Source organism: Dendropsophus ebraccatus, chromosome 13, assembly GCF_027789765.1.
Source record: "Dendropsophus ebraccatus isolate aDenEbr1 chromosome 13, aDenEbr1.pat, whole genome shotgun sequence".
In the NCBI taxonomy this organism is placed as follows: domain Eukaryota; kingdom Metazoa; phylum Chordata; class Amphibia; order Anura; family Hylidae; genus Dendropsophus; species Dendropsophus ebraccatus.
This window is the reverse complement of record NC_091466.1, coordinates 30633039-30645830: the sequence shown is the minus strand read 5'-3', so window position 1 is coordinate 30645830 and position 12792 is coordinate 30633039. Positions and strand designations below refer to the sequence as shown.

The window sequence follows — 12792 nt, the reverse complement described above, 5'->3', positions numbered from 1 at the left end:
ATCCAGCGCTACAAAAACATGGCCACTTTCTTCCAGAGACAGCCCCACTCTTGTCTCCAGTTCAGATGCGGTCTGCAATTAAGCTTCATTCACTTAAATGGAACTAAGTGGTAAACCGCACCCAAACTGGAGACAAGAGTGTCCATGTTTTTGTGGCGCTGGATAACCCCTTTAAGTTACAAATGTCGCAACAAGTTTCCATGTGTTTTTTTCTTCCCATTTTTAGACTCCCTGTTATTATTTCGTTTGCAGCCTGCTCTTAGTTTCATCCTTTTTTCATGTGCATTGATCCATCCCAGTGTATCCCTGATGATGCTTCAGCCTTCACCATTACTTCCTGTAATTTTTATCCTTTGTTAGATATGAACACAGGGCCTCCTGAGCCAAGGGAAACTGAACTTAAACTATACAAGCCTTGCCACAGTACCCTAAAGAGAGCTCCAAGTGCATTAAACCCATGATCCGAAATACAATTATTTCTATCCTTACAGATTGTGGCCATATAAAAATTTATATTTAAAAACCTCCAAACATTTCACTTCATTTAACTTTTCCATGTCATATCTCATGCACAATATCCAGGAATTATTATATTAAGACTCACGTGGTCTGCAGACAGGGTACAGTTCTGACTGTGTGACATAGGAGGCATAGCCATCATCAAAGAATATCAGAAACCTAAGAAACAGATGTTGACTTAGCAAATAGAATCCAACATAACAAGAGTCAAACCAAGAACCCACACAAAGTGACAATGCACTGAATTGTTGGCCAGACCCATGAAAATTGGACAGTTTGGCCGATGTATATATAAATGTCAATGGCCACCTTAGTAAAGAGACCAGATCCTAGGAGACAAACCCTTCATACTAGGGAAATTGTTATGGTGTCTAATAAAAATAAACCTAAAGCTAGAACCACACACGGCAGTTTTTTTTTTTCTTGGAAAACACTAGAGTTTTTTTTGCCAAAGCCAGAAATCGATGTAAATGGGATGGAAAGTATAAACTTGTGCTTATTTTTCCTTTTAGATCCACTTCTGGCTTTGGCACAAAAACTGCAGTGTGTGATTCCAGTCTAATGGTTGCATCCACAGAACAGTCCCCAAAAACACTTGAGCAGTCATCCACTAGTGCCTGTCAAGTGTCTCTCAGATAGCAGGGAAGGAATAGATCTTCCGATTTGGGTGCAATTACTACATAATAACTAGATGATTTTGTTTTCTAACAAAATGAACACATGGGCTGGTTACCTCATCTTATTCTTGTTGCTGGGGGGTTCTGCAACAATTCCGGCATAGAGCCACACTTGGTTCCCATCCTTGTACTTGGCCACCACCCTGCTCCCAACAAACAGTTTCTCTGGTGAAGGGTGGTAGTCATAGGCTATGTGATTTCCCGACAGCAGGCTCTTTCCCTTGTTATCGAATTTGACTTTGTATTTTTTTCCTGGCCCTGAGAAGGTAAACACATTATGACGTGATAGAAAACATGCAACAATCGGCTTTCAACATTGATGCCTAAACCCAGCATCATAACATACAGAAAAAAAATATCTTTTATTCTAGCACTGTAAAACACGGCCATTATTATCACCATCACTATCAAGTCTGTTCCCGTCAGCTTAGAATACCTAATAGTACTAAATAACTTGATGCAGCCGCAGATTGGCTCCTGTGTCACATTTCACTTCCTCCATTACCACCTGCTACAGCTTTGAACTTAGCAACAGAAAAGCACAGGACGATAAAGTTTATTGACTGTAAAATTGCTTTCCATGTCTGTAACTCACCGACCATCTGGATGGAGATTAGAGTTCCTTTGTGCCAGGTTTTGGTTCTCTTCTTTCCTAGTATACGCATACCCACCACAAGATCTCCATCTTTATTTACATCATTGGTTGTGTTAGCCTGGTGGGATCCAGCCTGTGAACTATTAGGCGATGAGGGGTGAGAGGAAAATCGTGTCTGTGGTCCATCTGCGGATCAAAGTCAGATAGATTGGTACGTAAGACCTAACCCAAACACCCACCTGTGAAGCCCAACCAGAAACGTAAAAACTTTGAGAAGCGATCACTAAGTGACTTTGCTGCCCATTTTACATATCCGTTAAAAGAAATAAAACAGATGCTGCTGTATGCCATAGTGCAGAATCCATTTCCTACTGGATTGTAAATAAAACTGATGTGGAACATAACGTATTATTTAGATTATGATTTTGGAGGGAGGGAGGGGGGGGGGTTGTAGGATTAAAAAATTAATAAGAAAAACTGCGATTCTTTTAGAGTGTTAAAAAAATTCCATTTACCATTCCTCTATGCATATGCAAACACAATATAAGGATTGCGGTCCAAGACTCAAACCTTTATTTTCCTACTGATATATGGGACAAGAAGCTGCAAACATTTAATTGCATATGCAGTGCCACTTTGGAATAGTTCATATTCAAAGCTTTGTGATCAGTCACTGCTTTACTAACAATCCACGTTGCCTGCAATCTTTTCACAGGTTCCAAAGAGCAGAAAAAGGAACCTCCACTCCTTAAAGGGGATATCCAGTCTTAGAAAAACATGGCCGCTTTTTACCTGAAACAGCACCTCTCCTGTCCTCAGTTTGGCTGAGTGGTTTTCAGCTCAGTACACCTGAAGTGAATGAAGCTGAACTATAATACCACACACATCCTGGGGGCAAGGGTGATGCTGTTTTTGCAAAAAAGTAACTGTTCTTCTAATCCTGGAAAACCCCTTTAAATGCCATGGTCTCTCCTGATCGCAACATTTACAGGGTTACACGGCCAGACATATCAACCAATGCTGGGCTCCTGCTGTTGATCACACAAGCACAGCTCCTGTGCCCGCACAATCACCATAATATAACTGTACATCATACCGCCATACGGTATCCAAGACATACAGTTAAATTAAGTGTGTTAAGGGGTTAATGGGTTGGGGCTAGGTGTGACATATACCTGACTTCTTCTGAATTGCATCCACCAAGTTTTGCACATCCGCCTTGCATTTCTTCATGGCAGCCATTGCATCTTTTAACTAGAGTTTGGAAACAAGCATGAACTAAAGGAACATTCACTAGGCTTTCATGTGAAGGGGTGGTCCCCATCCATCAACATCCTTTTAAAATGTAACAACTCCTGCAATAAACTGACTGCGGCCGCTTTCACATGAACATAAGACAAATGCATTTTTGTGTCTGTATTAAGGTCACAAGTCTTGGCCAAAGTGCAGGTCCAATGATGCAAACTGACAGCATTCTAGTCTTATATGATGCCAATAGACCCACTGCCAGGTGAGGACTTGCCACCATAACAAGGACTCAAAATATCATTGCTAGTATGCCAAGTTGTCAAAAACTGGCCTAAGCTGTGAACTTATTGTACCATGTAGTTTAACGCTACCCACATGAAATATCAAGTGACTGTCGTACTTCGTAGCAAAAAGATGGCCAGTGCAAAAGCTGCTCCTGCGAAGCTGCTCTGCCCTACAAAGATTGTTTTGAAGAGACCACCCCTTTAAAGTTTTTATTCTGTAATGTGCGCATATATGTTTCCCCCTGAAAATATGGTCCAAAAAACAATGTGAAAAACTAATATTTATCTGCCATTTTGGAAGTTTTTTGAGCCCTTTTTTCATCCCTCACTTAAATCTTTTGGCAGTAATATATTACTGGATTTTAATTTCTAGACCTTTTTTTTTCCGAAAAACTTTAATGAAACCTAACATTAAAAAAATAAATAAATAGAACTCAATAATGCTTTTTTGAGTCTTTAAAAGGGAACCAATGACAATTTAGAGTCAAGATAAATAATGTTGTCGTAAAGCATGCTGCAATGCATGTTTTCAGTGGTCTCCCTCTCCTCGAAAACATATCCCCCTATCCCTTCCTGCACTGTATGTAAATCAGCGCTAAGTAGGCATGTGGAAGGCATCTACCCCCTACCTAGTCACGGCTCCCGGGCTGTAATCCCTCCTCTCTGTGCGTCCTCTGAATGATAAAGCAGGCTCCTGGGTTGGGAATCACGCCCAGAGGGGACGAATTATAGCATAGAGGGGAGTGACTAGTTAGGGGATAAATGAATATGCAAAAAGAAGAGCCCGTGGAGCCTCATTTAAGAGTCTCGAAACACAGGACTATCCAGATATCCCTCCGGGAAGGGCCCAGCCAGGAGGTGGCTCCTGTAGGGAAACCACTATATTAAGTGGCCCTATAAGTCAATGTAATGACAAGGGAAAAACCAAGGCCAGGAATCCATCCACAGACAGTTGTTTTAGGGTGTTGCCCCTCACCAGTGTGGAGCAGGAGTCTGGCTAGGTGGAGAATCCTGCTCCACACAGATGAGGGGCAACTCCCTGAAACAGCTGTCTGTGGATGGATACCTGGCCTTGGTTTTTCCCTTGTCATTACATTGACTTATAGGGCCACTTAATATGGTGGTTTTCCCGACAGGAGCCACCCCTTGGCCCTTCCCGGAGGGATATCTGGCTGTTTCGAGACTCTCAAATGAGGCTCCACAGGCTCTTCTTTTGCATATTCATGCTTCTCAGGGAGCAATTCACCTTGGATTTCACTGTATTGAGCGCCTTAACCGGCAGCCGGCAGTGTTATCTTTTGGCTGGTCTCCCTGAGAACAGCGAACTGTTTCTCTTATAGTTAGGGGATAGATGCTGCCCACATGCTTAGTTAGCGCAGGAAGGCATATAAGTATGTTTTCGGGGAGGAGACAAGGGGAAACAATCAGCATAAAGGAAACATTGGAGTAGGAAACACTGCAGTATGCTTTCTGACATTATTTTACCTCACAACACTAAATGGCGGTAATCGGCTCCTTTTAACCAACTATTTCAGGACATTTTGCAGATCAAAAAACACTGCAAAGAAAATAGTTCAAGACCTGCTTAACACAAGTATCTTTTCAATCCATATTATGTCTGCTTGTTGCAGTCCATGATACAGAGCTAATGTTAATCTATAGGGCTATTCACATGGCTGTATAAAATACGAGGCAGCATGTGAGGGATTAAAATGCGGAATTATACGGAGCAAAACTCAACTTCCTGTCTTTAAGACACCCATTAGTATGTACTGTACAGGAATATGGATGACACACTGATTATATTTTACCACAATATGTCTGTATTACAGATCCATATCACCAATGTACTTCCATATGTGAAATCTGTTTTTTATTTTATGTTACCTCTTGTTTCTAAGAAGCAATTAACTTTACACTTACTAGGTGTTTTTCTTTTGGTGTCTTGCGCACACCTTCAGCTGTAAGAGAAGACAAAAATGACTACTTTATCCCTAAAGAGAGATCAAGAGAAAACACACACAAACATTTCCCACTTAAGTTCTGCCAAACGGACATTACAACATTTTATATAGGCAAATCAAGCACAATGTCTGCTACTTGTTGTCTTTCATGTTGTTTCAACGATGCTGATATTGACGATCTGCTGGCCGTCATTCAGTGTAATAGGAGTGGTGCAGCAGACTGCCCCTCCTGCAGCTCCCTGTGCCCCCCCCCCGCTCCCCCGCTTGCTCTCTGTGCATGTAGACTTAGGGAGGCATTTATTAAGTCCGGCGTTTTTTACGCCGGACGTAAAAATGCCCCCGCAGCTCCGGCGCTACGGAGATTTATGTAGAGGCGGACTGCCTCTACATAAATCCCGTGCGCGCCGTTGCGCACCGCCGTACATTTTGGCGGAACGGATGATAAATCGCGCTCCGTTCCGCCCACTTTCCACCCCCTGGCGTACTCGGCGGAAAGTGCCGATTTGCGAATATTTTATTCGCAAATCGGCCATTTGCGTATAAAAAAATACGCAAATCGGCACTTTCCGCCAAAAATCATCTGTTCGCCGGATGATACATGTGGCCCTAAGTGATTTAAAGTTTCCACCAATTAACAATTGCAGCTTATGGGAACGACCAGAAATCATTCATAGTTGGTAATTATGATTGCAATTACAATGATTGGTACGAGTCTACAAATGTTAGTAATTACAAACGTTGTGTACATACGCCGAAAGATCTGCTAAAGATTAGCGAATTAATAAGGATTTTATGGCTAGCTCAAAAGATGCTATCAACTGCAAACAAAATGTCATTAGTTGTTTGATCGTTGCTGCATACACACGGAAAGATTATCACTTACATTTGAACAATAATCTTTTTGTGTAATAGGGCCCTTAATGTTGTTATGGCTGCTCTAAATGTTGTAACTGTAACAGTAAAAGTATTAGGGTTCATTCACACGTACAGGATCTGCAGCAGATTTGATGGCGCAGATTTGAAGCTACAGATTCAAAGCAAAATCAATGCTGGGCCATCAGATCTGCTGCAGATACTGTACATGTGAACACACCTCTAGAGAGATGTATTAAATCTGACAGGATGATGTGCCTTGTTGGGAGCTGTTTCAACAAAGACATTTGTGGCATATTTCTAGGATATTCAATAAAACAATGAGTGGTTGGGGTCAAACCACTGTGACCACCGACAGTTACTAGAAGGAATTGGCAGTGGCATTAGGAAGGTTTCATGCAAGCTACTGACTAAAAAGACAGTTCTGCTCCCCTTAGAAAAGTAAAACTAAGTCCACAGCAAGGTGGCATGGAGTCCTCCTAAAAGCAATGTCCTCCCCATTCTAATGAAAGGGTGAACATCACCCCATTTTACCGATGGGTAAATGTCACAGCCTTATTCTTGCTGATGCATATCCTGGTGCTGAACCAATGTGTTTGAGAGAACTCTTTTGTTAGTAAGAAAACGCTACTAACTTGATCCCACACTCATAACATCGTCGTCATCTTCATCAGGAATCTCAATGACTTCCACTGGCTTCGATAACTCGTCATCTGAGCTGCTCTCTTTGTATGTGATGCCCATCTCTTTATATAGGGTTTTCACTAATGTCTCACAATCATCAAGAGACCTAAAAAAAATAGAAATAAAAAATAAAAGTAGAAATATTTGTCAAATACAGTGGTGCCTTGGATTACGAGCATAATTTGTTCCGGGATCGCGCTTGTAATCTAAATCCACTCTTAAACCAAAGCAAATGTTCCCATAAGAAATCATGTAAATGCAGACAATTGGTTCCACACCCCAAAAATAATAATTTATTATTCTGAATAACATGTAAAACAAATGAAACAAACATTCAGAAACAGCAGAATATGTGATATTATAAGTTACTGTACAGTAATGGAGAGGATGGGAAACACAAGGGCGGACAGAGACTGCAGGGATCATGAAGGAATGGGCAGGGCAGATGTGGGCACATACATGCAGCACTCTCTGTCCAGGGAGAGAGGGGTTACAGCTAGGGCTGGGCGGTATACCGCAAAAATACCGATACCGTCACTGGCGTCGGTGAACCAACCTCAACTTTGCCAGGACGGTATCCGCGGTATTTTTCCTCCCCTCACCCGGCGGCCACTTGCTCTGCTCCCCTCAGGCTTCCTCGCGTCCCTCTTCCTCCGCTGCCTGGCCTGGGTAAAACTATTCTGCTGTCTGGGGGGGGCGTGCGCCATGTGTGACGCTCAGCTCAGGACACTTAACAGTGCTGCTGGGGGTAAGGAAGGAGGCTGGAGATCCGACAGGCTGTTTCAGGTAGCAGCTCCCCCTTCAGTGTGTGCTCATCGCTGCTGCTGCTGCCGGACGGCTCTGGAAGCTGCACTCACAGCGAGCCGTGGCCCCCCTATCCCTCACATACAGTGGCTGCAGGAGGTCAGGTATAGGTCAGCACATCCTCCCTCCACCAGGCACCGCACTCTGTCCCGCGCAGGAATCCTCGGCGCCCGTTATCATTTGTCAGTGTTGGAAGCAGCTGTGTGTGACGCTCTGCCCGGGACACTGACAGCGGAGAGAGCGGTGTCCGCTGTCTACAGATAGTAGATAGATACAAGATAGATAGATAGATTATAGATTATATATAGATAGGAGTCCAATCTATAATATATCTCCCCTCTCATATCTATCTATATATTATCTATCTATCTATAAATCTATTTATCTTAGATAGATAGGTTGATCGTTAGATATATATAGAAAACAATATAGGCAGCACTGTGGGTGCCAGCAGACAAATCCTAGGCCTCGGATCAAATCAGCTAGTAAAAAATACTGTGCAGCACTCTGATGGTAGTACAAATGTGAAAATGTGGATTTATTCCATATAATGATGTGCAGCAAACTTCATAAGTAAACCACAGGGTTTTGGCGTCTCCTATGTCTCCTAAGTGCCACTTGAAAATGGCATAGGAGACGCCAAAACGTCGTGTTTCAAATGGGTGTGGTTTTCAAAAGGGGCATGTCATAATTATCGTTCAACTTATCGTTACCGCGGCAATATGTACGATAAACCGCAATATTAATTTAGGCCATTATCGCCCAGCCCTAGTTACAGCTATGGAGAGATTACCTCCACAGTCCTGTCCCCTGATGTAAGCCACAGCCTGAAGTGGATCTGCTATGATTTGGAAGGTGAGGGAGACTTCCTGGGTCAGAGTACAGTGCTGTAGACCCCGCTATGCAGACCATACCCCTCCTCCACTCGCTCTCCCACCCAATACAGGGAGCTCTTAAACCAAAGCAATGCTCTTAACCCCTTAAGGACGGGGCCAATTTTCGTTTTTGCGTTTTCGTTGTTTCGTCCTTGTGTTTAAAAGGCCATAGCACTTGCATTTTTCCACCTAGAAACCCACATGAGACCTTATTTTTTGCGTCACTAATTGTACTTTGCAATGACAGGCTGAATTTTTGCATAAAGTACACTGAGAAACCAGGAAAATTTTCTAAGTGGGGTTAAATTGGAAAAAAAAACAACCCTTTTTTTATTTAGGGGGTTTTTGTTTTTATGACATTCACCCTAGGGTACAACTGACTTGTTATGCATGTTCCTCAAGTTGTTACGATTGCAACGATATGTAAAATGTATAACTTTACTTTTATCTGATGGCCTGTAAAAAATTCAAACCATTGTTAACAAATATATGTTCCTTAAAATTGCTCCATTCCCAGGCTTATAGCGCTTTTATCCTTTGGTCTATGGGGCTGTGTGAGGTGTCATTTTTTGTGCCATGATGTGTTCTTTCTATCGGTACCTTGATTGAGCATATGCGACTTTTTGATCACTTTTTATTACATTTTTCTGGATTTGATGCGACCAAAATGCGCAATTTTGCACTTTGGGATTTTTTTGCGCTGACGCCGTTTACCGTGCGAGATCAGGAATGTGATTAATTAATAGTTTCAGCGATTACGCGCGCGGCGATAGCAAACATGTTTATTTACTTTTATTTAAAACATGGAAAAAGGGGGTTGATTCAGACTTTTATTAGGAGAGGGGGCTTTTTACTAATAACACTTTTTTTTTTTTTTTTTTTACACTTATACTAGAAGCCCCCCAGGGGGACTTCTAGTATAAGTGCATTGATCTCTCATTGAGATCTTAGCTGTATAGATATAGAGCAAAGATCAATGAGATCGGCACTCGGATGCTTTGGGCTGCTGCAGCCGAAAGCATCCGAGTGCCGAGCCGGGATCAGCACCATTTTGGAGAAGACCCCTGCAGGAGTAAGATGTGTGGATCGCTCTTGTCCCGGAGGAGCGATCCACCCCACTAGACACCAGGGAAGTGCTGGATCCGGTAATCGGATGCAGCTGTCATCTTTGACAGCTGCATCTAATTACTTTATTAGCGGGCATGGCGATCGGACTGTGCCCGCTAATACCCGGGCTACACGCAGCACCTGGGACTGCGCTGGTTCAGAGCGGGGTCGCCGCGCGGCTCCGCTCTTAACCTCTTAAGGACCCATGACGTACCGGCACGTCATGGATCACTGTCACTTAAGGACCCATGACGTACCGGTACGTCAGCCCTTTAAACGGGTGCCGCAGCCGGCCGGGTCCCGATCGGGGGAGATAGCCTGCTATAATACATAGCAGGCCATCTCTCCCTGTCGGCATGGAGGGTTGTTAACCCCCCCCATGCCGACGATCGCCGCTATTGGCTGATAAGCCCATAGCGGCGATCGGAACCTTTCCGGGCCATCGAAAAAAAATGGCGGTCGGTGCTGTCCGAGGACGGCACCGACCGCCATTACTGTAAAAAGTAATGGTGGTCACGGTACCACCGTCCCGATCGCCGTGAACGGCCGGCCAGCCGGCCGGCCGTTCACGGCGATCAAAGTCCCCACAAGTAATAAATACCTGCTCCAGACCCCTCAGCTAGGTAGCTGAGGGGTCCGGAGCAGGTATTTGTACATTACTCACCTGTCCCGGGGTCCTGATCGGCGCCTTCCGGGTTCCCGGCGTCCTCTTCATCTTGTCGGGACTTCGGCTTCTTCCGTGAGTCCCGATCGGCTTTTTCCGGCTCCAGCGTCGTCTTTTTTCGTATTTTTCCGGCTCCAGCGTCGTCTATTTTCGGATCTTGCGCTCTGCTGCCCCCTAGCGGCTGATAAGTGTAATACACGTATCAGCCACTACAGGGATGTTCAGAATGTAGTAAAAAAAAAAAAATTTTCCCCAATTTTTTTTTTTTCTATTTTCCGCACCCTATCGCCGCTGAGTGTTGATCAGCATCGCACGAAAGTGCGCTGCTAATCAGCAACTCCTCCTTTTTGGCGTAGGGTGTTTTTTTTTTATATCCTACTGCCACGGTCTGCTGATAAGTGCCGAACATAAGTGCGGCATTCATCAGCAACACCATTTTTGGCGTAGGTTTTTTTTGTATACTTACTGTAAAAAACACGTAAAAAAACACTACATTACACCACACTACATTGAATAAAGTTTTACACTACACCACTACATACCCCATATACCAATCCCCATATAAAGATGGCCCCCAGGGTGTTTTCGGTATCGGACGCATACGTTATTATTGCCTCCGACACCGAAACAGCCAGTGAGGATGAATGGGGGGTCCTTTGTTCCTCCATTCATCCTCATCCTCCTCATCATCCAGTGACGTGTCTGGGAGTAGCGTAGCGTACGCTGACCCCCAGACACGTCTTTTCCGCCAGTACCGTCCCAATAAGAGATGACGGTATGGCGTGAAATTCTACAAACTCTGTGAGAGTACCTCAGGGTACACTTACAGATTTAGGGTACGTGCACACTGCGGAATGGCGAAGGATAACCCTTCGTGCATTCCGCAGCTGGCACCCGCCGGCGGACTGATGCAGGGGCGCGTCTCCGCCCGTGTCATAGACTCTATCCTAGACCACAAAAAGAAGAAAAAAGCTGAACACCACAACAGCGCACACCTCAAAAATAGAATATATAATCAAATTTTATTAATACATGATTTCAAAAAACACCAAAAACAAAAAAGAAAAAAGAAACACCATGGCAGACATAATTAAAAACAATTAAAAAACCATATAGGTATGTAAACAATCCAAGGAGTGAGAGGAGTGATGAAGTCACTACGGTGACGACACGCGTTGGGTCTCAGTCAGGACACTGGTTCTCATGGTCATAGGGTGATCAGACTAAAATTGTTTTTGTGATCTGTGTATTTATCTGGCGTATTATGATAATTATAATTTTTTCTAGATTTTTTTTGGCACTTAAGCACTTTATAGGATAGCACTTTATTGTTATTTCATATTTTTGTGACAGATTTGTTACACTAATTGAGGGTTTCATTTAATCACTTGTGATATTTGGGTTCTGTTGTTACACGTTTGTCAATATTATATTATATGAATTATGTGACGCTAGTTTATATTGCACAATAAGTTAAATTTTCCATACATGTTGGTTTGACCATGAGATGAGATAGTTTGTTCCAGTGTTTTCCTGAGTTAGTGAGAGGGCTATCATATCCTCTCACTCCTTGGATTGTTTACATACCTATATGGTTTTTTAATTGTTTTTAATTATGTCTGCCATGGTGTTTCTTTTTTCTTTTTTGTTTTTGGTGTTTTTTGAAATCATGTATTAATAAAATTTGATTATATATTCTATTTTTGAGGTGTGCGCTGTTGTGGTGTTCAGCTTTTTTCTTCTTTTTGTGGTCTGTTATATTTGGACACCAAGCTGCACCCCCATTTGGTGGAGCTCCCTCTTTCTTTGTTGTTTTTCAATATAGACTCTATCCTATGCATGGGCGGATTCCATCATCCGTCATTCCATCAACACGTTGGACGCAGAGCGGAATCCGCCCGTGCATAGAATGGAGTCTACGACACGGACAGAGACGTGCGCCTGCATCAGTCCGCCGGCGGGTGCCAACTGCGGAATGCACAAAGGGTTATCCTTCGCGATTCCGCAGTGTGCACGTACCCTTAGAGTGTATGAAGGAAGGGACACTCGAATCCAGCCCCCAGATGCCCACTCCCCCCCCCCCCATCCTCGGAGTTAGTGGGGACATCGTCCGGGAACTGATCTTCCCACTGCTGGATAAAGGTCACCACCTGTACGGGGATAACTTTTATACCAGCACCCCCTCTTCCGGTCCCTCGCTGCCCGAGCTACTGTAGCTTGCGGCACGATCCGAACATATCAGAAGTAGTAATAGAGCCCTAATATTTAGCAGCCATGGAGCGGACCCAGCGCTTCTGGATATGAAGGACCCCGTATCGCACCAGGACAACATTTTCCAGGTGACGTCCCCCACACTGGAGAAAGGGAGACCCCAGAAGAAGTGCAGAGTGTGGGGTAACAGGGGGATCAGGAAGGACACCATTTTCCAGTGTGACACCTGTCCTGATCACCCCGGCCTCTGTATACTGGATCGCTCCAAGGCGCACCACACGTCACTG

At 43.8% G+C, this 12792-nt stretch overlaps 1 protein-coding gene across 1 annotated transcript in view; it reads right to left on the bottom strand.

The window, feature by feature from the left end:
- SETDB1 (SET domain bifurcated histone lysine methyltransferase 1) overlaps positions 1-12792 on the bottom strand; it is a 41518-nt gene that overhangs the window by 13336 nt on the left and 15390 nt on the right. The window contains exons 3-8 of the mRNA XM_069951283.1: positions 6796-6950; positions 5247-5284; positions 2967-3045; positions 1792-1977; positions 1253-1454; positions 605-678 (exon numbers count right to left, since the gene is read on the bottom strand). Of these exons, the coding sequence (XP_069807384.1) occupies positions 605-678; positions 1253-1454; positions 1792-1977; positions 2967-3045; positions 5247-5284; positions 6796-6950 (734 nt within the window). The remainder of the gene's footprint in view (positions 1-604; positions 679-1252; positions 1455-1791; positions 1978-2966; positions 3046-5246; positions 5285-6795; positions 6951-12792) is intronic.